The 24,454-nt window shown below is 43.8% G+C and overlaps 1 protein-coding gene across 4 annotated transcripts; it reads left to right on the top strand.

Annotated features, from left to right (window-relative positions):
* The first annotated feature begins 1,963 nt into the window (after positions 1-1,963).
* IDI1 (isopentenyl-diphosphate delta isomerase 1) lies at positions 1,964-12,733 on the top strand. 4 transcript variants are annotated; one of them, XM_045465009.1, is made up of 5 exons: positions 1,964-2,090; positions 9,471-9,643; positions 10,056-10,148; positions 10,791-10,921; positions 11,905-12,733. In XM_045465009.1, the coding sequence occupies exons 1-5, from the start codon at positions 1,987-1,989 to the stop codon at positions 12,220-12,222; spliced, it is 819 nt and encodes a 272-aa protein (XP_045320965.1). In that variant the 5' UTR covers positions 1,964-1,986; the 3' UTR covers positions 12,223-12,733. The 4 variants fall into 4 exon arrangements, with proteins under 4 accessions (XP_045320965.1, XP_045320964.1, XP_045320966.1 ...); XM_045465008.1 differs by lacking the exon at positions 1,964-2,090 and adding an exon at positions 8,591-9,103; XM_045465010.1 differs by lacking the exon at positions 1,964-2,090 and adding an exon at positions 9,099-9,224.
* The last annotated feature ends 11,721 nt before the right edge of the window (positions 12,734-24,454 follow it).

Below are 24,454 nucleotides of genomic sequence, written 5' to 3'. Positions count from 1 at the left end.
TAAAATTCAACTTAAAAAAAAAAACATGTATCTGCCACCAAGGGCTTGACAGCTTCCCAATGCTTAAAGACTTTTCTGATGAAATTGGTGATGATATTAACAAAGGTGATTGGTATGGAATAATGAAATGTGTCAACATTTGTAAGATCTGCTTAAGTCAGTGAAGCAACATTTTCCAAGTGGCCCGATATTACGAAATTATGCATGGGAAAATATACATTCAAGTTTCAGTCAAAAGCAACAATGTTAACGTAGCAGAATATAAAATGTTCACTAATGTGGTTTCAGATTCCAAAGGACAAATATCCTTTTAAAAAACCACTACTTGTGGTGTTTTGGTGTATTATCAAAAAAGAACAACCATGATCATCTGAAAAGGTTAATAAAATACTTCCCAATTTTCCAGCATTATCTGTGTGAGGCAAGATTTTCTTTCTATACTTCAGCCAATGCAATATGTAACAGCTGTCTCCTATTGTCAGACATCAAAGAGATTTGCAAAAATGTAAACAAACTCTCCCACAAACCTCTTCTGACATTTTTGTTTGGAAAACATAATTATTTTTTATTAAAATGTTATTTGTCTGTATGTGTTATATTTGTCATTAAGTGAATTAACAAATATTTAAATGAATTAAATATTTCAATATATGTTTTCCTATTTCTACTAGAGTAAATACGGATAGATACAAACAGTAAGGAAAAGCTCTTTAAGTTTCTCAGTAAAATTTAAGACTATAAAAGGTCCTGAGACCAAAAAGTTTAAGGACTCCTGCACTGCAATTTGCTTAGCAGTAATTATTTCCTTAAAAATCTTTCCGTATTTCAATAAAAATTATTTTAAATTTCACAGGCAGAGAGGAAGGAACTTCAGCTACGTAGACATTTTATAATTATTTTAAAGTGGAAAATAATTTCACATGTAATCTGAACTTTGATACTCCTGGGGTGCCTGGGTGGCTCAGCCTGTTGAGTCTCTGATTCTTGATTTTGGCTCAGGTCATGAACCCAGGGTCGTGGAATGGAGCCGCGCCTCGTGCTCTGCACTGAGCATGGAGCCTGCTTCATAGTTTCGCTTGCCACTGCCCCTCTCCCTTGTGCACTCGAATAGTTTTTTAATACTCCTAATATATAACCATGCTTTATTCAGTTTATTTAAGTGAATGATTGTCACCTGATGGCAAATTTGGTCATTTTAATAATTTAAAAATGTTAACAGTGAACAAATCCACAGATCTTACCATCGAATGGCAAATTAACCCTATCCAAGTGCAGAATGTCCCTTGACCTGCCTTGACCTCATCAACTTTGCTAAATGACCTTTCTTGGGGAAATAACCACTTGAGAATGTATAGAAATTCCTCATTGGAGACAAACCCTTCGAAGACAGCAATCAGGTATGTGTGTAGGTGGGGGTGTATATAGCGTGGCGGGTGTGGGGTGGGTGTGATGTGCGTGGGGGGATGTGGAGGGGGTGTGGTGTGAGTGGTGGGGTGGGGTGTTGGGTGTGGGGAGGTGTATGGCCGGTGTGTGTGTGGGGGGGGGGGGGTCTGTGGGGTGTGATGTGGGGGGGAGGGCAGGGGGGGTGTGGGCGTAGGCTGGGTGTGATCTGAGGGGGTGTTGGGGGTGTGGGTTGGGACAGGGGAGCAATGGGGTGTGATGTGGGGGGATGCATGGGGACGAGGGCACGTGGGGTGTGCGTGCAGGCTGGGTGTGATTTGGGGGCTGTTGGGGGTGTGACTGGGGGGACTGTGTGGGAATGAGGGCACAGGGGTGTGGGCATGATTTGGGGGCTTGATGGGCGTGTGACATGCGGGGGCTGTGCGGTGAGATATGGGGGGGAATGTGTGGGGATGAGGACACGTGGGGTGTGGCTGTGATTCGGCTGATGTTGGGGCTGTGGTGTGTGACATGTGCGACCCTGACGTCTGGCGCAGCCGGCGCGCGATTGGCGCGAGCATGTGGCGTGCTCTGGCGCGAGCGCTGATGGTTGGGCGCCCGGCGCCGAGGGGCGGGTCCCAGGTCTGGGGGCGGAGCCTGCGGGAGGGGAGCCTGGCAGAGCCACCTTTCCCCGGCAGCCGGGGTCGGAGGTCGGCGGACTTCGCGTGTTTGATTATTTATTTAATCCTCAAAACAGTAAAATAAAAATTAACCTAACTTGAATTCTAAGTCAGCATGAAAATGTTAAAATTACTTGTCACAGGTCAAAAGGCTAGTATTCAGTGCAACAAAGATTAGGTTAAAATCCAGGCCCACGTCAGAGCTCACATTTCTACCATACATTCCTCTGATGAGGCTACTAGAACAAAATACCGCAAACTAGGTGGCTTAAACAATAGAAATTTACTGTCTCAGGTCTGGAGGCTCAAAGTCCAAGATAAAGGTGCTGTCAGGGTCGTTTCCTTCTGAGAGCCGTGAGAGAATCTATGCCTCTCTCCTAGCTTCTGGTGGTTCGCCAGCGATCTGGCGTCCCTTGGCTTGTGGCAGCCGTACCTGCAGTCCTCACCTGGCGTTCTCCCTGTGTGAGGCTCTGTCTCCCCAATGGGCGTTCTTTCTCTACAGTCAGATTAAGGGGTCCCTCTGCCGCCACCATGACTTCACCTTAATGAATTATATTTTTAACAACCCTTTTTCCAAATATGATGACATTCTTAGGTTCTGGGAGTTAGAACTTCGACATAATGCTTTTGGGGATTTGGGCTACAATTCGGCCCATAGCACACTGCCTCCTGAAACAAATTCTCCATGTAATTAAAAACAAACACACACAAAGCTAGTCTAAATTGTAGAAGGTTGTGACTGCAATCCTGGTATCCAACAGTCCAATTACAGCAGAAGCTGTAGAAAGTACCCTTCCCATAAACCAAGTTTCTGCCTTCTCAGCAGCCCACCCATGCAAGATGCACATGACTTACCCCCGTCAGGAGAGAGCTGAAAAGGGCTCACCTGGGTGGCTCAGTTAAGCATCAGATTCTTGATCTCAGCTCAGGTCTTGATCTCAGGGTCATGAGTCCAAGCCCCGTGTTAGGCTCTGTGCTGAGTGTGAAGCCTACTTAAAAAAAAAAAAAAAAAGCTGAATTTAATAAAATTCAATATAAGCATGGTCTGATAAGGTTGATAAGATTTGTTGGGTATTAGACCATGTGTTTAATCCTCGATTATTTTATTTGTGCCTCAAACACCTAGGGGTTTATGTTATACTGTATGAGCTAGTTGAGTAATGTTACTTCATAATCATTACCAAATTGTTTCCTATATGTGTGTTACATGTGATATATATAATATTTTTTTCTTGAGGAACACCATATTTAACACTTCATTCAGACTTCTGCTCAAACATCACCACCTTGGGGATGTTTTCCTTATTTATTTTTAGATAGTTATTGTCCATCCCTTAACCGTACTTTATTTTTCTTTATGGTACTTATCACCTCTTGACATTATTTGTGTGTTTGTTTACTGTTTCCCCTACTCGAATGTAAATCCTAAAAGCAGTCATTTTTTTCTATCTTGTTCACTGTTACAGTCCCATGCCTTGGAAAAGCGCTTGGGACATAGTATGCACGCGCATGCACACACACACACACACACACACGAAGTTTGCTAAAGGGTATTCTCCTAAATATATAGACTCCTCAACGGCAGAGGTCAAGTTTTCCAATTCCTTTTATCTATCAGATGCATGCAGTTCTGTCCAAGAAAAAGGAGAAAACCATGATCAGCTGGCATATAATCACCTGAACAACTACTCAGTCCCTTTCTCCTACTCATACCTGCCCTCACTAGGATAGGAGGAAAGTTAATTCACAGTTCGTGGACCAAATGGTCCAGTCCACACCATGGAACTTCACCAGTACTGTTTTCCTGACCCAAGTCACCTGTCCCTCATCCATGACACCGTAAACAGGTACTGACCTGTTTCTCACTTCAAAACCTTAGTCTCTAGATCAGGTCTCACCCAGTACATACTTGCCATATTTTCTCTACCTGAATAGAGCTTGTTACCTTGTGTGCTGTCCATGTGCTAAATGAAAAGGAACGGTTGTTCTAATCTCACAGTGAGTGTATTTTTGGTCTTCCCGCTGTTTTTAGGAATATGTTTGGTTCAAGTCAAGAAAGGTTTTCATGGGTTTTTTGTTTTTTAATTTGTAAGTAATCTCTACACCCGATGTGGGGCTTGAACTTAGCACCCCAAGATCAAGAGTTACACGGTCCATCCACCGACTGAGCCAGCCAGGCACCACAGTTCTCATGGGTTTGAATAAAACAAATCGGCATTGTTCTCATCATGAAACCCAGATTCTTACAAAGTGAGGGAATTATTTCGGGTAAAAAATGTTAGGAAACTCTACCTAATGAACAACCGAACATGTACTATAAACCTTCTCCAAATGAGGTTAAAAAACTCTGTTGATCAAAAGTACATATAATTGAACAAATATCGTGTTGGCTCTGTACCAGTCTCCAAGTCACATAGCTGATGTCCTTTTTTTCTTTATCAATACCACGTAATTTGTAACCCAAGAGCATTCACATCATTAAAAATAGCAGTGCCCAGCCATTGACTGAGGCGTTGTCATTGATGGGAAGAGGAACTCCAATATATTTAGCAAAGCAGCCAAAGGTAATAGAGCAAGACGCTGAGCTCTCTTTTTGTTAATATTAACTATGCAAGAAACCCAATACTCAAACAGCTCTACAGTGAACTTCACTAAAAAGCAGAACTTAAAACCAAACAACTATATGATCTGAATAGATAGGCCTAAACATTTCCAATGTAACATGGGCTCCCTTTGTTGTGTGGTTTGAATTCTGCATCTCTTCGTGTCTATCAAGCTTATATATAAAGATTTCCTGATAGGGACATGATTGCCCCCAGTATGATGTCATTACTTTGCATACCTTGACATCTTCAAAGTTAAAGTGATGGAATGCAAATACTGCGGTATGTTAGTAAGTCTGGAGTGTTTGGTCACATCATTCATCGCGTTAGAAAAGGGAGCCAAAAAAAAAAAAAAAAAAAAGTACATCATCTCTGAACTTCAGTTTCTTCATACAAGTAAGGATAACATCCTGTAGACTTTCTTAAGGATAAAGTGAAGTAATAGACATAAAAAGCACACAGCAGGCTGTCTAATGCAAATCTCCACTAGAAGGGAACATAAAGACCATCTAACCTTCAATCACAGGTAAAGGTGAGAAGGCCAGAGGTTCTAGTACAGCGTTACTCAGCAGCAAGCAGCGAAGCCCAGGTAGGGACTGAGGTCGTCCAAGATCAGGGGGCTCCCAATGCACCTGCAGTTGTCATTCAGTGGGCCATGGACTCCTGTGGCTCCCCAAATCCTTCCAGGCTCCATTAGGGCACAATGAATTTCTGCCTCGTACTAGGATGTGAATTGCCTTTTTCACCCTCATGCTCTCCTGGGCACACAGCAGACTTTTCCTAGAGACTATATGATGCGTGGTGACATCATTCTCTAAGGGTAATGGAATGTGTGCTTGTGCATTATGATGTCTGCTAGGACTTTCTAAGGCAGTAGACGTAGGGCTATGGTTCTCAAACTGTGGCTCACGGATCCCCGGGGGTTTCCAAGACTTTTAAGAAGTCACAGACTTCTTCCTTATTTTCATAATAATACTAAAAGTTACTTACCATTTACCAGTCACAGACTTCTTCTTATTATTTTCATAATAACACTAAAAGTTATTTGCCATTTTCACTGTGTTGATATTTACACTGATGGCGCAAAAGCAAGCTTTGGGGGAAGGATGGGAGATAAAACTAGTACCTTGTCACTTACCAAGACCATGCCACCAAACAGTACTAGTAGTCCCTGTATTCTTCATCACCATGCACACGCAGTAAAAAAACAATTGCACTTACCAATGTCCTTGATGAAGCAGTAAACAATATTAATTTTAATAATCCGAACTCTTCAGTATTTATCTAATACTCTACGTAACAAAACAGGGAGCACACATAAAGCACTTTTGCTACATCCTGAATTACAATAGTTGTCTTGAGGAAAAGCTCCTCTGAGAATGGGTTGCAGGCTGAACTTTTTTCATAGAACCCTATTTTTACCGGGAAGAATGAGTAACATTAAGGTTACTAAAGCCAGGGTATTTGGCAGACATTTTGTTTCCTTTTTTTTTTTTTTTTTAATTTTTTTACTCTTTATTTATTTTTGAGAGAGAGAGAGAGAGAGAGAGAGAGAGAGAGAGAGAGAGAGCACAAGTAGGGGAGGAACAGAGAGAGAGGGAGACACAGAATCCAAAGCAGGTTCCAGGCCCTGAGTTGTCAGCACAGAGTCCAATGCGGGGTTTGAACTCAGGAACTGCGAGCTCATGACCTGAGCTGCAGTCAGACGCTTAACCAACTGAGCCCCCCGGGTGCCCCCTCTGCAGACATCTTCTAAAAAAAAAAAAAAACAACAAAACAAAACTAAACTAAGTGAACTTGTCACTACAAAGAAAATAACTGATAATTTTTTTTTTTTTTTTGCCAAAAACAGATTTGAATAATCATGCTAAAATTCAACTTAAAAAAAAAAAAAAACATGTATCTGCCACCAAGGGCTTGACAGCTTCCCAATGCTTAAAGACTTTTCTGATGAAATTGGTGATGATATTAACAAAGGTGATTGGTATGGAATAATGAAATGTGTCAACATTTGTAAGATCTGCTTAAGTCAGTGAAGCAACATTTTCCAAGTGGCCCGATATTACGAAATTATGCATGGGAAAATATACATTCAAGTTTCAGTCAAAAGCAACAATGTTAACGTAGCAGAATATAAAATGTTCACTAATGTGGTTTCAGATTCCAAAGGACAAATATCCTTTTAAAAAACCACTACTTGTGGTGTTTTGGTGTATTATCAAAAAAGAACAACCATGATCATCTGAAAAGGTTAATAAAATACTTCCCAATTTTCCAGCATTATCTGTGTGAGGCAAGATTTTCTTTCTATACTTCAGCCAATGCAATATGTAACAGCTGTCTCCTATTGTCAGACATCAAAGAGATTTGCAAAAATGTAAACAAACTCTCCCACAAACCTCTTCTGACATTTTTGTTTGGAAAACATAATTATTTTTTATTAAAATGTTATTTGTCTGTATGTGTTATATTTGTCATTAAGTGAATTAACAAATATTTAAATGAATTAAATATTTCAATATATGTTTTCCTATTTCTACTAGAGTAAATACGGATAGATACAAACAGTAAGGAAAAGCTCTTTAAGTTTCTCAGTAAAATTTAAGACTATAAAAGGTCCTGAGACCAAAAAGTTTAAGGACTCCTGCACTGCAATTTGCTTAGCAGTAATTATTTCCTTAAAAATCTTTCCGTATTTCAATAAAAATTATTTTAAATTTCACAGGCAGAGAGGAAGGAACTTCAGCTACGTAGACATTTTATAATTATTTTAAAGTGGAAAATAATTTCACATGTAATCTGAATTTTGATACTCCTGGGGTGCCTGGGTGGCTCAGCCTGTTGAGTCTCTGATTCTTGATTTTGGCTCAGGTCATGAACCCAGGGTCGTGGAATGGAGCCGCGCCTCGTGCTCTGCACTGAGCATGGAGCCTGCTTCATAGTTTCGCTTGCCACTGCCCCTCTCCCTTGTGCACTCGAATAGTTTTTTAATACTCCTAATATATAACCATGCTTTATTCAGTTTATTTGAGTAAGTGAATGATTGTCACCTGATGGCAAATTTGGTCATTTTAATAATTTAAAAATGTTAACAGTGAACAAATCCACAGATCTTACCATCGAATGGCAAATTAACCCTATCCAAGTGCAGAATGTCCCTTGACCTGCCTTGACCTCATCAACTTTGCTAAATGACCTTTCTTGGGGAAATAACCACTTGAGAATGTATAGAAATTCCTCATTGGAGACAAACCCTTCGAAGACAGCAATCAGGTATGTGTGTAGGTGGGGGTGTGTATAGCGTGGCGTGTGTGGGGTGGGTGTGATGTGCGTGGGGGGATGTGGAGGGGGTGTGGTGTGAGTGGTGGGGTGGGGTGTTGGGTGTGGGGAGGTGTATGGCCGGTGTGTGTGTGGGGGGGGGGGGGGGTCTGTGGGGTGTGATGTGGGGGGGAGGGCAGGGGGGGTGTGGGCGTAGGCTGGGTGTGATCTGAGGGGGTGTTGGGGGTGTGGGTTGGGACAGGGGAGCAATGGGGTGTGATGTGGGGGGATGCATGGGGACGAGGGCACGTGGGGTGTGCGTGCAGGCTGGGTGTGATTTGGGGGCTGTTGGGGGTGTGACTGGGGGGACTGTGTGGGAATGAGGGCACAGGGGTGTGGGCATGATTTGGGGGCTTGATGGGCGTGTGACATGCGGGGGCTGTGCGGTGAGATATGGGGGGGAATGTGTGGGGATGAGGACACGTGGGGTGTGGGTGTGATTCGGCTGATGTTGGGGGTGTGGTGTGTGACATGGGGGGGGTGTCTGGGTGCGATTTCGGGGGTGTGGGGACGTCGGGGGTGGGTGTGCCGCGCAGCCTGCCGGACGAAAACACCCACAGGGACGTCGCGTCGGTCCCCATTCCCGCGGAATCCTTCCACCCTTGCTCTGGCCGGTCTCGGCAAGCAGGACGCCTCACCCGCGGAGGCGAGGCCGTCCGAAGTCTCGGCCCCGGAGGTCAGGTGACTGCGCAGAAGTAGGCGCACAGACGTCACGACGTCTCAGAGGGCGAACGTGCGGGGACCTCTGACCTCTAGGGGCCCCTGACGCAGCGCCCGGGGCGCGCCGACTGGCTGATGCGGTCGGGGCCACTCGCCCAGCCGTCCATCTCGGGGCACCGCCGTTAAAACTGCCCCGCAGCACAGCGGGCTCCTCACAGCGGCCGTCGGAGAGCGCCGGCAGCATTGGAACCAGGTCACCCGGCCAGAGGCCCTGCACGCGCCATCGCGCGACCCTGACGTCTGGCGCAGCCGGCGCGCGATTGGCGCGAGCATGTGGCGTGCTCTGGCGCGAGCGCTGATGGTTGGGCGCCCGGCGCCGAGGGGCGGGTCCCAGGTCTGGGGGCGGAGCCTGCGGGAGTGGAGCCTGGCAGAGCGACCTTTCCCCGGCAGTCGGTGTCGGAGGTAGGCGGACGGAGGTCTTGTGGGGTCCGGGGACCGAGGGGGACCGCGCCGCCCCGTCGCGCTACGTTCTCCGCGCGAAGCCGCTCCCGCTCTCTCTGGGGACTTTCCGTGGCGAGTAAAAGTTGAGGGAAGGCCCGGGAGCCGCCGGTCCAGCAGGGGCTGCGGAAGGCTGACCTTGGGGCCCCGAGACGGGGAGGAGGGCCGGGAGCCCCCGGGCGGAGGGGAGGGGAGCCCCGGGAGTGCGGAGGGGAGGACGACCGCGAGCCCCCTTGGAGGGGGAAGGCCCGCCGCGCGCCGTCGGCGGGGCCACGAGCCGCTCCGGGGACGTGGACTGACGGCAGGGGTCGGTGACTTGTGTTTGCGCCAGGGTCGCGGGCCAGGTCCGACGGACCGCCACCATGTCCGAGATAGACACCGACGGCCTGGACAAGCAGCAGGTGCAGCTGCTGTCGGAGATGTGCATCCTCATCGATGAGAATGACAATAAGATTGGGGCCGACACCAAGAAGAACTGTCACCTGAATGAGAACATAGAGAAAGGTGCTGTGTCCCAGCGCCCTCCCCTCGGTCAGGCTGGCCCAGGCGGCTCTCCGGGTCCGGACGTGTGGTTTCTAACCCTGTCACGCGCCACCTGTGGTCTGGCCGCAGGGGAGCACCTGTCTTCCCCCCCCCCCCCCCGCTGTCACACAGCTCCGGGCCCCCGAGCTCAGTTTTCCCGACCAGGAGCAGCTCAGTTTTCCCGACCAGGAGCGTGGCCTGATCTGGCCACCTGCTCACCTTCTCCTTCCCGTGGTGGCTGGGATGTCATAGTCATGCGAACTCACTAAATAGCAGGAGACTATGGAAAAAAGCAAAAGTGGAGCAAGTTACTAGTATTCCGGATCCCAAGCTGAGAATGGGGCGAATGACTGGTATTTTCAAACTAAATTAATTGCTTCTCTTTGGCTTTCAGGATTAATGCATCGAGGTTTTAGTGTCTTCTTGTTCAACACTGAAAATAAGCTTCTGGTACAACAAAGATCCGATGCTAAAATCACCTTTCCAGGTACCTGTGCTTTTAATAAAGTACAGTATTTTCTTGGGAACTGTCACTTGACTCTGTCACTCAGAATTTTCGGGAACCTGGGTCAAAGGGAAACCCTGTGAAAGACTTAATATTTTGCATAAAAGAAGTTTATGTATTGACTGCAACCTAATACAAATAAAGATAAAAATTGTTATATATATGTATGTATATTCATATACATCTTTTAATATATATTTTTTAAAGTTTGAGACAATGTGCATGTGGGGGAGGGGCAGAGAGAGATGGAGAGAGAGAATCCCAAGCGGGCTCCAAGCTGTCAGCGTGGACTCCATCTCACAAATGGTCAGGTCATGACCTGAGCTGAAATCAAGAGTTGGATGCTTAACTGAGCGACCCAGGCACCCCTTAGTATATATTTTTATTATATGTATTTTAAGTTTGTATTTATACACTTTGACCTTTCTGGTTAAGAAGACATTAATAAAGAACTTACCTAAACATGTCTATGTTTCACAAAATGATTGCTGATAGCTCATGATAACTTATTTAGAAAATCTCAGCCACTTGATTTTCTGTTGTTTTTAAACTCTTATAAATTTTCTTGATCTTTTAGATTTACTTGGAAGAAAGTTAACCTACATCTATGTTAATATGTTCCAGGTTGTTTTACCAATACTTGTTGTAGTCATCCATTAAGTAATCCAGGAGAGCTCGAAGAAAATGATGCAATTGGAGTAAGGAGAGCAGCACAGAGGCGTTTAAAGGCCGAATTAGGGATCCCCACGGAAGAGGTAACCAGTTTTACTGCACTACCATACAAGCTGAAATCTTGTTTAGAAAATTGAAATACGTTAAAACATTTTTAATAAAGTTTTTTTTTTTTTAATTTTTTTTTTTTTTTCCAACGTTTATTTATTTTTGGGACAGAGAGAGACAGAGCATGAACGGGGGAGGGGCAGAGAGAGAGGGAGACACAGAATCAGAAACAGGCTCCAGGCTCTGAGCCATCAGCCCAGAGCCCGACGCGGGGCTCGAACTCGCGGACCGCGAGATCGTGACCTGGCTGAAGTCGGACGCTCAACCGACTGCGCCACCCAGGCGCCCCAATAAAGTTTTAAATTTAAGGTAGTTCTCTGTTTTGTGAACTTGTGAGTTACTGGCCCTAGAAAGCACCTTCATTACAAATTATTGAAATTTTGATTTCCTCATATTCCTTGTCAGAATTTAGCTCTACTGAAGTAGATTCATCTGTTAACCAGTATGTAAAGTTTATTAATGGAGTCACCTGGGTGGCTCAGTGGGTTAAGTATCTGGCTCTTGATTTGGTCTCAGTACATGATCTTGCAGTTGGTCAGTTTGAGTCCTGAATCGGGTTCCACGCTGACAGCTCAAAGCCTGCTTGGGATTCTCTCTCTGCTCCTCCCCCACCTGCATGCACTGTCTTCTTTCAGAATAAATAAAGTTAAAAAAAATAAAGTTGGCTACTTTTATAACGGATGAGTTCAAAGATGATTGGTTTCTTATGGAAATAGGAATATGAGCTACAAATCTGATTCTGTAAATTGAAATCATCTTTTTCTTTCCTGGAATTGTCACCTTTAAATAAGACCTGAGTAAATAAAGTATATGTCATCCAGTTAAAATGGTACTTTTTTCCCCAAGAAGTATTATTAAGGTGTGAAGGAGAATGTCACACATCTGGTTTGAGTGACTGTGCTTTTTTTTAAATATAATTATTTCAATAAAATTAACTGTTATTTTATTTTCATCCTAGGTTCCTCCAGAAGAAATTAATTATCTAACACGAATTCAGTACAAGGCTCAATCAGATGATATTTGGGGGGAACATGAAATCGATTACATTTTGTTTGTGAAGAAGAATGTAACTTTGAATCCAGATCCCAATGAGGTTAAGAGCTATTGTTATGTGACAAAGGAAGAGGTAAAAGAACTTCTGAAAAAAGCAGCCAGTGGTGAAATTAAGATAACTCCATGGTTTCAAATTATTGCGGAGGCTTTCCTCTTTAAGTGGTGGGATAACTTAAATCATTTGAGTCAGTTTGTTGACCATGACAAAATACACCGAATGTGAATTTCAGGTGGAGATGAAGGGTTAGTAAAATACTGAAAAATTTCTCTACTTTGTAAACTTAACATGATTTTTTAAAATTTGGTTCCCTGTAAGAACTCTCACTTGGAACACTGATACTTTACAATCGGTATTTGTGTGGAAAAATACAATCAACTTTTTGATTTTATATTACATCCCCCATATGTGTGCATTGCTATTTGTAAAAGACATTTATGAGAGGCTATCGTAAAAAAAGGGCAAATTAACTTGTCTAATCACAGTGCTAACATACTCGAACAAATAAATGAAGCTCTTCAGTTTTCCTATGTTGTGATAAACATTGTCAGCACACTTGAGAGCACTTTGCTCTTTGCCAAATGCATTATAAATCATTAAATTTTTACCACAGTCTGGAAAAATGTACAGTGGGAACTCTGCTTAGCTACTTCAAAACAGTCCAAGTTAACATTCTGTGTGAGCAGATTTAACTAGTAGAGCAGGTTCAAGGGAAATAAAATGGTGTATGTCCTGATTTTTGTCACTCCAAGTTGATTTTAGGGATTAATCATTCTGAAAGTATTTTGATACTTAAAGTTGAACATTGCTTTTGGTAATGATATTGGTTACAACGATGCTTTCAGATGAAATCCTGCCATTTGCAGCAACATGGATGGAACTGGAAGGTATTATGCTGAGTGAAATAAGTCAGAGAAGGACAGATAAATGTTTTCACTCATACGTAGAACTTGAGAAACTTAACAGAAGACCATGGGGGAAGGGAAGGGGCAAACCACAAGAGACTCTTAAATACAGAGAACAAACTAAGGGTGGATGCAGGGGGTGGAGGTTGTGAATGGGTGATGGGCAGTGAGGAGGGCACTTGTTGGGATGAGCATTGGGTGCTGTATGTAAGCCAATTTGACAAATTATATTAATACAATTTTTTTTTAAAGTGTGCTTTCAGAATTACAGTGGACAGGGTTGCAGGTACCCCTGCAATTAGTCAAGCATACAACTCTTGATCTCAGAGTCATAAGTTCAAGGCCCACATTGGAAGTAGAGTTTGTAGAATTGGAGTGGACAGGCTCTCTGTAAAGGAGAAATTGGGTCAGATCAGACATCCTATACTCTAAGACATCCTGTACTCTACAGGATATATTTGACACTTGACATTTGGGTTGGATAATTCTTCGCTGTGAGGGTTCATCCTGTGTGTCAGAGGATGTTAGCAGCATCCCTGGGTTCTACCCACTAAAAGCTATTAACACCCCTGGCCGTGACAGTCACAATGACACCAGATGCCAGTGTCTCCTGGAGGACAGTTTCCCCCAGTTGAAAGCCACTGTTCTACAGAGTCAGGCCATATTGTAGGGGGGAAAAAAATTCATAGACTAATGTCCATGTTAAATAGATTTGGGTTATAGAATATGTATAAATTAATATTAAATTGTACTTTAATGCACTTTCTGAAACTCTTGCCATAGATTTCTCAGATTTGGTATCTTAAGATGACTGTCTTATCAAATGCTGTGTAATAATAAATAATGAAAAAGATGAAAAATTATTAAAGTTAAATGTGTATTTTTTAATATATTTTTTTTTTCAACGTTTATTTATTTTTTTTGGGACAGAGAGAGACAGAGCATGAACGGGGGAGGGGCAGAGAGAGAGGGAGACACAGAATCGGAAACAGGCTCCAGGCTCTGAGCCATCAGCCCAGAGCCCGACGCGGGGCTCGAACTCACGGACCGCGAGATCGTGACCTGGCTGAAGTCGGACGCTTAACCGACTGCGCCACCCAGGCGCCCCAATATTTATTTTTGAGAGCGAGCGAGCAAGTTGGGGAGAAACAGAGAGAGGGAGACACAGAATCTGAAGCAGGCTCCAAGTTGTCAGCACAGAGTCCAACATGGGGTTCGAACCCACAAACCGTGAGATCATGACCTGACACAACCAAATGAGCTACCCAGGTGCCCCACAAAGCTAAATATTTTACAAATTCAGTAGAAAAATCCATTTCGTGTTAACCCTGAACAGTTAACTTAAAACTTCAGGCAAGACCATGTGGCAAATATTAATTCTATTGAAAAACAAAAAGAATTACATTTTGATATTGTTGCCTGGTTGGTTAAAATTTTAATGCCGTAATAGATTAACCCACTTATGGTAGCTTAAATATGATAAATGCCATATAGCTTCCAAATGCATTTATGATTTCTAGTTCTTTAGTTCTCTGGCAAGTTTTAGGCTGCCAGCCATGGGTAAGTAACTCAGTAGCTACAGTGGCTCGTGATGGCTGTATTGGACAGTAGATCTGAACCATCCTGTAAATGCTCAGCAAGTGGTAGACATCGCTGTTCTCTGAAACACGGAAGTATGAATGTTCTTTGACCTGATGGACTCCTTACAACTCTCAGCTTTTTAAAGCCAATGAAACTTAAATTTAAAAAAACATTTCTAAGAAATTTTCATTTATCTATTTTGAGAGAGAGAAAACATGAGCAGGGAAGGGGCAGAGAGAGAGGGAGAAAGAATCCCGAGCGGGCTCCGCACTGTCAGCACAGCCCAACACAGGGTTCAACCCCATGGACCGCAAGATCATGACCTGACCCGAAGTCACATGCTCAACCGACTGAGCCAGCTGCCCTGAGACATTTTTAAATTTTTATCTTAAACTTCAAAGTTCACAGTCTCCAAAATATAGAACTGACAGCCCCTTTAAGGGTCAGAAGTAGTCTTCTATAAAATTGATTGTTCTGCCCTCAAACCTATATTGGCCAGAGAACAAGAGCAAAAAACGAGACACTAGGGTGGGAGCACGTGTTATTCTCCTGCTTGGTCCCCACAGAGTGGACAGGCACAGACGACAAGTCAAGTGGCTTGGGAGCTCAGAGGCCTGTCAGCAAGTCCCTGGGCTGCACCTCACATAATTCTCAGGGGGAAACTGTCCTCCCATCTGCTCTCAAGAGCACACTTGCTGGACAGTTTCATTCCAATCTGGGGGACCTTCCCAGGGAATGGGGGACCCATGGGGTGTTTGTAGTATTTCAGAGCACCTCTTCCCCCCTCTTCAGCTGGATCCTTCCAGGACTTCTCTCCAAACTTTCACCGAGTGACCTTGAGACTGGATTTGTGCGCATTTAAATATACAAAGAACTATGTTTTGCATACTTACCTTTAATCTACATGCTTTAGGCTCCCAAATTTAAATCTCTATGAATTCTATTTCATACTGAGATGGCCCGCTGTCTCTGTGACAATTCTATGTATTTATTTTAAAGATTTTAAGTAAGACGGTTCTGGACTGCGTCCTGACTGGCCTGGTTCTGCTCTTGCCTCCTGATACCTGTTCCCAACACAGCAGCCAGGAGTGTGCCCTTTGACACTTGCTCAGCATGCAGCAGAGGAAACCCGTCAGTGGTTGCCCCCCACCCTGCCCACGACATGCCTGGCACCACTGTTCTCATGACTCCCCTTGCAGCCAGCTCTGCGCAGGCCCTGAGGCCCTCTCACTGCTCCTGCTCCCACTTAACATCTTTAAACAACTTCTTCCTGGGAAAATTTGTTTCCAGACATATCCATGACTCACGATTGTTCAAAACCACTCAATATTGGCCACATCAGTGATGCCTAATCTGACCATTACCCTCCTTTCCTGGTTTCTTTTTCTATCACTTACCACCCTGTGATATACAGCATGTAATTTACTTGTCCACCAGGGATGTGAGTTCTGTGACGGCAGGGGCTTATTATTTCTTCCAACTATTTTCAAATTTCAAACCTACTGAAAAATTGCAAGGACAATATAACAAGTCCCCATATACCCTTGACAGATTTGTCAACTGTGAAGTTTGCCACACGCATGTGTGCTGAAACACTTACAATTTATCATAGATAAGATATCACAGAGGGGCAGAGAGAGGAGACAGAATCCAAAGCAGGCTCTGCGTCATCAGCACAGAGCCCGACGCGGGGCTCAAACCCACGAATCATGAGATCGTGACCCAGGCCGAAACCAAGAGTCAGATGCTTAACTAGTTAACTGAGCCACCCAGGCACCCCTAGGCTTATTTATTTTGAGAGAGAGAAAGAGGGCATGCATGCATGGGGGCGGGGCAGAGAGATAGGGAGAGAGAGAATCCCGAGCAGGCTCCATGCGGTCAGTGCGGACCCACGCACTGACTCACAAACCTCGAGATCATGACCTGAGCCGAAACCAAGAGTGAGACACTTAACCAATGGAGCCACCCAGGGGCACCTTTGATTTGTTTTTAAATTGAGAGGCCAGGGGCACCTGGGTGGTTCTGTCAGTTAAGCGACCGACTTTGGCTCAGGTTATGATCTCATGGTTTGTGGATTCAAGCTCCGCATCAAGCTCTGTGCTGACAGCTCAGCGCCTTGAGCCTGCTTCAGATTCTGTGTCTCCCTGTCTGCCCTTCCCCTGCTCATGCTGTGTCTCTCAAAATAAACAAACATTTAAAAACAAAAACAAAAAAAACCCTGATCTGGTTGTCTTTAAAAAAGAGGCCATATTAATGTATATGGGCTGCGTTTCTTTTTAAATTGTTAAACTAGAGGTGATTTTATTTAATCTGGGAAATAATTTGCCTTAAAGGCCTCCTGATCTGGATAGAGTTCAACTACATATAAATTCAGATGGAGAAATGGGGGATCTAATGTGGAGGCTAACTTTATTAACATTACAGTTTTGTAAGGATATATATATATATATATATATATATATATATATATATACATCCTAATTTCTAGAGTAACAAGTACACTTTGTGTTACTTTCAAATCAGTAGAGGGACTAATGTAAGATACAAATTATTTCAAAAGAAGGCAAGCAGGACAGCGATAAATATATACAAGGACAGGGGCGCCTGGGTGGCTCAGTCGGTTGAGCATCCGACTTCGGCTCAGGTCACGATCTCACGGTTCGTGAGTTCGAGCCCCGCATCGGGCTCTGGGCTGATGGCTCAGAGCCTGGAGCCTGCTTCCGATCCTGTGTCTCCCTCTCTCTCTGCCCCTCCCCCATTCATGCTCTGTCTCTGTCTCAAAAATAAATAAACATTAAAAAAAAAATTAAAAAAAAATATATATACAAGGACAAATTAAAAACACAAAATAAGAGTGCTTTTAAAATCAAGTCTGTCAAATATATGACAACTTCTAAGATTTACTCTCTTAGCAACTTTCAAATATACAATACAGCATTACTAGCTATGGTCACCATGCTGTCCATGGCATCCCCAGGATATCACCCACACCACACCCTCTGCCTCTGGCAACCACCGATCTGTTCTTGGTATCTATGAGCGTGGTGTTTATTTAGAGTCCACAGATAAGTGAGATCACACAGTATTTGTCTTTCTCTGTGTGGCTTTTTTTAAACTTAGCCCAATGTCCTTAAGTTCTGTCCAGGTTGTTGCAAATTGTATTCTTTTTTAATATCGGAGTAATATTCCATTTCATGTGTGTGTATTTATACACACACACACACATATACATACTGTCAGCAGAGCCCAACATGGGGCTCAATCTCACAACCATGAGATCATGACCTGAGTTGAAATCAAGAGTCAGACACTCAACTGACTGAGCCCCCAGGGACCCCGGAACAGCGTGTTCTTTTTAAAAATGCACTCTGAGATTCTCTTCTTCTCTGACATTCTGTAATATTGCACATAGGGGTTTAATGGCGTTATCAGCTATAATGGAGTATTAAATATATGTCACCCAGCATTAAAATCCAAGCCTGTGATTTCTATTTTTGTTTTAAGTTTATTTATTTTGAGAGATGGGGAGGGGCAGAGAAAGAGAGAGAAAATCCCAAGCAGGCTTGACACCAGCAGCACAGAGCTGATGTGGGGCTCAATCCCACAAACTGTGAGATCACGACCCGAGCCCAAACCAAGAGTCAGATGCTTAATTGATTGAGCCACGCAGGCACCCCTATCATTTCTATTCTTAATTTTACACTGAGCTGTGAGGCAAGTATACATTTCACCACCCTCCTTGGTGGATTAAGGGAAGGCTGCGTGTGGTTTTCTTAACCAGCCAGTTATTTCAGTATTTGGAAAAGTCCTCACTCAGAGAGTACAAGCAGGTGCAGGCATGCCTGCACACTCACACTGAAGCCGCCATATACGGAGGGGCTCCAGGAGCTACTCAGCTCCCCCGCCAGGTTTCAAAGAGAACACGGTGCTTCTGTGGGTCCCTGTGACCCTGGATTTAAGGGTGGTGTTTCATGCCTTTCCTGTCCCTGCTTTAATGGTGTCCAAACCTTCTCCTTTAGACAAATGCCTTCTGGAGGCACTTGTACTGGGGGATCACTGGAATCTTTGATTCTGTAATTCCCACATATTTTCTAAAATCCTTTTTGGAATAAGGCAAGCTTAAAATTAAAGAGAACAAAACAAAAAAGGAGACCCAAACAGTGGTAATGATTCCTGAAGCCTGTTTTATCTTCACACTCCACTTGGGCACAGATGATGCTTTCCAGGGATTGCCAAAAGCCCGTGGAACAATGGAAATCAGAAATGTTGGCGTGCTGTAAGTTTTCCATCACAGCGAAGTGCAAATTATAACACGTTCACCCATTCCACATCATAACTTGGGCCGCTGGAAAGAACCTGGCTATGTGCCAGTAGTCACTCCTCAAGACTACGGCTAAGGATGGGTCCCCCCACGCGTAAGGGGAAAAAAAAACAAGCAGAAGATTGGAGGCAACAGTGCCCAGCACCCCCGGGGATCCTGAAGAGCGCCTCGATCTGCCAGCCAGAACAGAAAGCCTCATGGTCCCCAGCAACGGGCAGATACTCACAAGTGTCCTGTCTTGGTGGAAGAGTTGGCCTGGATTTAGGACTGCTTGGTCTCACCCAACACATCCTGAAAGCAAGACCTGAAATGATCCAGCTTTCCAAACAGTTCAGCTGCACCCCAGCTGGAGTCAAGGGGTAACTACATGCAATCCAATATCGAAGTCCCAGTCCTGCCTTTCCTGGTCTTCATTCCATGCTAATCCATGAGGTGAACAAATTCCACCACGGTCCTGGACTTGAGAAGATCAGCATGTATTTTGGCTTAACCTGCCAATGTGAGAATGTCTTAACTCACGCGGAACTCACACGGAACACACGCATGGTGCTGATGGCTGCACAAGCACGTGAATGTTCTTCGTGCCTCTGCACATACATTTGGAAACGGTGGGTTTTATGTGTATTTTACCACACACACAAAACAGAGGGTAAGAGGCTGAAACCCCAAGTTCTGAGAGCGTCAAGCAGAGAAAGGATCTTGAGGGTATGCTTTAAGTTAGGGTTAAGTTGTTAAATGAATTAATAAGATTAAATTTCTTTTTGATAACTGTGGGAGAAGTCTGAGGCAGAGGTTGGAACAGGGACAGAAGTTCAACACAAATAAAGGTAATGTCAGATTTTCTAGGCGAGGGCAGAGTTCCCAAGTAGGCAGCCTGCAGCCAGCATGGAGGGTGCTTATAGGAGCCAGGGACAGGAACCGTGTCACCCAGACAACCAGACTCGCAGGTGTGCAGCTGGCTGGGCGGGGGACTCAGGCTCCCTCCGGCAACGCAGGGGCTTGGGCCCCAGGCGACCGCAGAGCGCTTCTCTGAGGCTACAAGGCCTGGACCAGAGGGCCAATTCTCGCCCCGCCAGAGAAGGTCTTCGAAAATTGCAGCTGTGGTGAACCGCCCCTCTCCTTGGGCTGCCTCCAGATGGAGTGACTGTAATTTACTATCTCCATTCCTGTTGTCTTTCTCCAGATTTCCAGTTGGCTGTAGAACCCTTATTGCAACAGAGGAAGCTCCCGGCACGCCACACGACCCCGTCCTTAAGGCTGCCCAGGCTTTTCTGCCCTGCTGGCATCCACGGCCACCTCCGGCCAGTCCCGTACCCCTTTGATTGTTGTAGCCTTGCGGCAAGTTGTGCACTCAACGAGTGTGAGTCCTCCACTTTCATTCTTTTTCAAGATTATCACGGCTATTCCTTGAGATTCCATATGAACTTTAGGATGGACTTTTTATTTCTATAAAAGCATGGCTGGGATTTTGGTAAGGGCTGTACTCAATCTGTCTACCACTGCGGGTGACATCATGTCCTCCGGCACAGGAACGCAAGAGGTCTTTCCAAGTTTGCCTTTGCATTTCTTTCAGCAATGTTTTATGCTTTTCTGTGTATATATCTTTCACCTCCTCGGTTAATTCCTAAAAAAAAATTTTTATTTTTTTTCATGCTATTGTAAATGGAATTATTTTAATTTAGTTTCTGGGTTGTTCATTGTTAGTGTATAGAAACATAACTGATCTTGCAGGCGCCTGGGTGGTTCAGTCAGTTGATTGTCCAACTCTTGATTTTAGCTGAGGTCATGATCTTGTGATCTGTGAGATCAAGCCCTGCATCGGGCTCTGTGCTGACAGTGTGGAGCCTGCTTAGGATTCTCTGTCTCTCTGCCCCTCCTCTCTCTCTCAAAATAAACAAACATTAAAAGAAAACCTGATTTTTCAAAAATTTTTGTTATTTTGTTTTGAGAGAGAAAGTGGAGGAGGGGCAGAAAACGAGGCAGAGAGACAGAGAATCCCAAGCAGGCTCCACATTGCCAGTGCAGAGCCCAACGTGGGTCTCGACCTCACAAACCATGAGATCATGACCTGAGCCAAAATCAAGAGTTGCATGTTTAACTGACTGAGCCGCCCAGGCACCCCTAAAACATAACTGATTTTTGTAGCTTGATTTTATATCCTGCAAAATTTGCTGAGGGTTTTGTTTTTTGTTTGTTTTCTTGTTTTTTTTGTTTTTTGTACAAAATACTTAGGGTTCCCTACATATAAAATTGTATTGTCTGTGAACAGAGATGATTTAATTTTTCCTTCCCAATTTATATGCCTTTTTCTCGCCTACCTGCTTTGGCTAGGACTTCAGCACTGTTGAATAGGAGTGGCCAGAGAGGGTGTGCTTGCTTGTTCCTGATCTCAGAGAAAGTTTCAGTCTTTTGCGAGAGCATGATGTTGGCTGGGGTTTTCCAGAGATGGTGTTTATTACACTGAAGTAGTTTCCTTTTATTCTTAGTTTGAGTGCTTTTATCGTGAAAGGGTAATGAATTTTGTCAAATGCTCTTCCTGCATCGACTGAGAGGGTCATGTGGTTCTTGTCTTTCACCATGTTAATGGGCTACATCGGTCACTTCTGCAGGTGGACCCATCCTGGACTCTTAGGAACTTCATATGATCGTGCTGCATAATCCTTACAATGTGCTGGTCACCTTGCAATGTGGTTGGCTAGCCTTTTGTAGAGGACTTTTGTGTCAATATTCATGAGGAATATTGGTCTCCAGTTTTCTTGTGGTGTCTCTGTCTGGCCTTGATGTCAGGGCAATACTGGCCTCATGCAAAGAGTTAGGATGTATACCCTCCTCTTCATTTTGGGGGAAAAGTTTAAGGACTGGTGCTAGTTGTTCTTTTACATATTTGGTAGAATTCACCAGTGAAGACACCTGGTCCAGTGTTTTTCTTTGCTGGGAGTTTTTGCTTTTTTAATGGTAAAAAACTCTTAAACATTAAATATATCATATTAACCCATTTTTAACTGTGTAATACCAGTTAAGTATATTCACATTGGTGTCCAACAAACCTCTAGAACCTTTACATCTTGCAAAACTGAAACTCTGTACCCAGTAAGCACTAATATCTCCTCCTCCCCTGGTTCCCACTCTTCAATTCCCTCTTGCTAGGATTTTGACTACTTTGGGTACTTCAAGGTGGACTCCAGGCATTTTGTCCTTTTGCAAATGGCTCCTCTCACTTGGCAGGGTCCTCATAGTCCATCCATACTTCACATGTGTTAGGGCTTCCTATCTTTTAAAGGCTGCACAATACTCCTCTGTGTGCATTTGCTATTTCCTGTATCCATCCGTCCGTCCATCCATCCATCCGTCCGTCCATCCATCCATCCACCCACCCACGGACTTCTGCTTTCTGCTAGCGGCTACTGTAATTCTGCAAGAGACATGAGGTTGCATACCTCTTTGGGATCCTACTTCAAATTCCTTTAGGTTTATATCTAGAAGTGAGGTTGCTGGCTCATGATGATTCTAACTTTTGAGGAGCCTCCATACTGTTTTCCAGAGCGGTTGCACCAGTCTGCATTCCCACCAATGGTGCACAAGGGCTCCTTTCCTCCACAACCTTGCCAGCACCTGCTATTTCTCGAGTGTCTGTCCTAGTGGGAGTGAACTTGTCGTGGATTTCTCTATAGTACTGATTTTCTGCATCTTCTCATGTGCCTGGTTGGTTATTTGTGTATCTTCTTTGGAAAACTGTTCCAAGTTTTCTGCCTTTTTTGTTTGTTTATTTTTGAAAGAGAGCATGAGCCAGGAAGTAGAGAGAGTAGAACAGAGGATCTGAAGCAGGCTCCACAGTGACAGCACAGAGCCCGATGCAGGGCTTGAACTCATGAACCATGAGATCATGACCTGAGCCAAAGCTGGATGCTCAACTGACTGAGCCACCCAAGGGTCGCACCTTTTTTTTTTTCTTTTTTAAATCCAAGTTAGTTAACATACAGTGTAGTAACGATTTCAAGAGCAGAATTTAGTGGTTCATCGCTAACATATGACAGCCAGTGCTCCTCCCAGCAAGTGCCCTCCTTAATACCCATCACCCCTTTAGTCCATCCCAACCCAGCACCCCACCAGCAACCCTGTTTGTTCTCTGTGTTTAAGAGTCTCTTATGGTTTGTCTTCCTGTTTTTATTTTTCCTTCCCTTCCCCTATGTTCATCTGTTTTGTTTCTTAAACTCCACACGAGTGAAATCATGTATCTGTCTTTCTCTGACTTGTTTTGCTTAGCATAATACACTCTAGTTCCATCCACGTTGTTGCAAATAGCAAGATTACATTCTTTTTGATCGCCTAGTAGTATTCCATTGTGTGTGTACACACACACACGCACACACACACGTGTTTATCCATTCATCAGTTGATGCACATTTAGTCTCTTTCCATAATTTGGCTACTGTTGATTATTCTGCTATAAACATTGGGGTGCATGTGCCTTTGAATCACCATTTTTGTATCCTTTGGACAAATTCCTAGTAGTGCAATTGCTGGGTTGTAGGGTAGTTCTGTTTTTAACTTTTTGAGGAACCATCATATACTGTTCTCCAGAATGGTGGCACTAGTTTGCATTCCCACCAGCAGGGCAAAAGAGTTCCCCTTTCTCCACATCCTCACCAACATCTGTTGTTGCTGGAGTTGTTAATTTTAGCCATTCTGTCAGGTATGAGGTGATATCTCCTTGTGGTTTTGATTTGTATCTCCCTGATGATGAGTGATGTCGAGCATCTTTTCATGTGTCTTTTGGCCATCTGGAGGTCTTCTTTGGAAAAATGTCTATTCATGTCTTCTGCCCATTTCTTCACTGGATTATTTTTTTGGGTGAGTTTGGTAAGTTCTTTACACATTTTGAATACTAACCCTTTACCTGATATGTCATTTGCAAATATCTTCTCCCATTCTGTTGGTTGCCTTTTAGTTTGTTGATTGTTTCCTTTCCTGTGTAGAAGCCTTTTATCTTGATGAGGTCCCAGTAGTTCATTTTTGTTTTTGTTTCCCTTGCCTCTGGAGACATGTCAAATAAGAAGTTGCTGCAGCCGAGGTCCTGTTTTCCCCTCTAGGAATTGGCTTCCTGTCTCACCTTTAGGTTTTTCATCCATTTTGAGTTTATTTTTATATATGTTGTAAGAATGTGGTCCAGTTTCATTCTTCTGCACATTGCTGTCCAGTTTTCTTAACACCATTTGCTGAAGAAATGGTCTTTGTCCATTCGATTATCTTTCCTGCTTTGTCAAAGATTAGTTGGCCATATGTTTGTAGGTCCATTTCTGGGTTCTCTATTCTGTCCCATTGATCTGAGTGTCTGTTCTTGTGCCAGTACCATACTGTCTTGATGATTACAGCTTTTTAATACTTTTAAAGTCTGGAATTGTGATGCTTCCAGCTTTGGTTTTCTTTTTCAGGATTGTTTTGGCTATTCGGGGTCTTTTCTGTTGCTATACAAATGTTAGAATTGCTTTTTCTACCTCTGTGAAGAATGGTGTTATTTTGATAGAGATTGCATTGAATATGTAGATTGCTTTGGGTAGTATGGACATTTTAACGATATTTGTTCTTCCAATCCATGAACATGGAATGTTTTCCCATTTTTTTGTGTCTTCTTCAATTTCTTTCATAAGTT

This window comes from Leopardus geoffroyi, chromosome B4 (genome assembly GCF_018350155.1).
Source record: "Leopardus geoffroyi isolate Oge1 chromosome B4, O.geoffroyi_Oge1_pat1.0, whole genome shotgun sequence".
In the NCBI taxonomy this organism is placed as follows: Eukaryota; Metazoa; Chordata; class Mammalia; order Carnivora; family Felidae; genus Leopardus; species Leopardus geoffroyi.
Note: the sequence above shows the minus strand (reverse complement) of the source record. Positions and strands in the feature narration are given on the sequence as shown.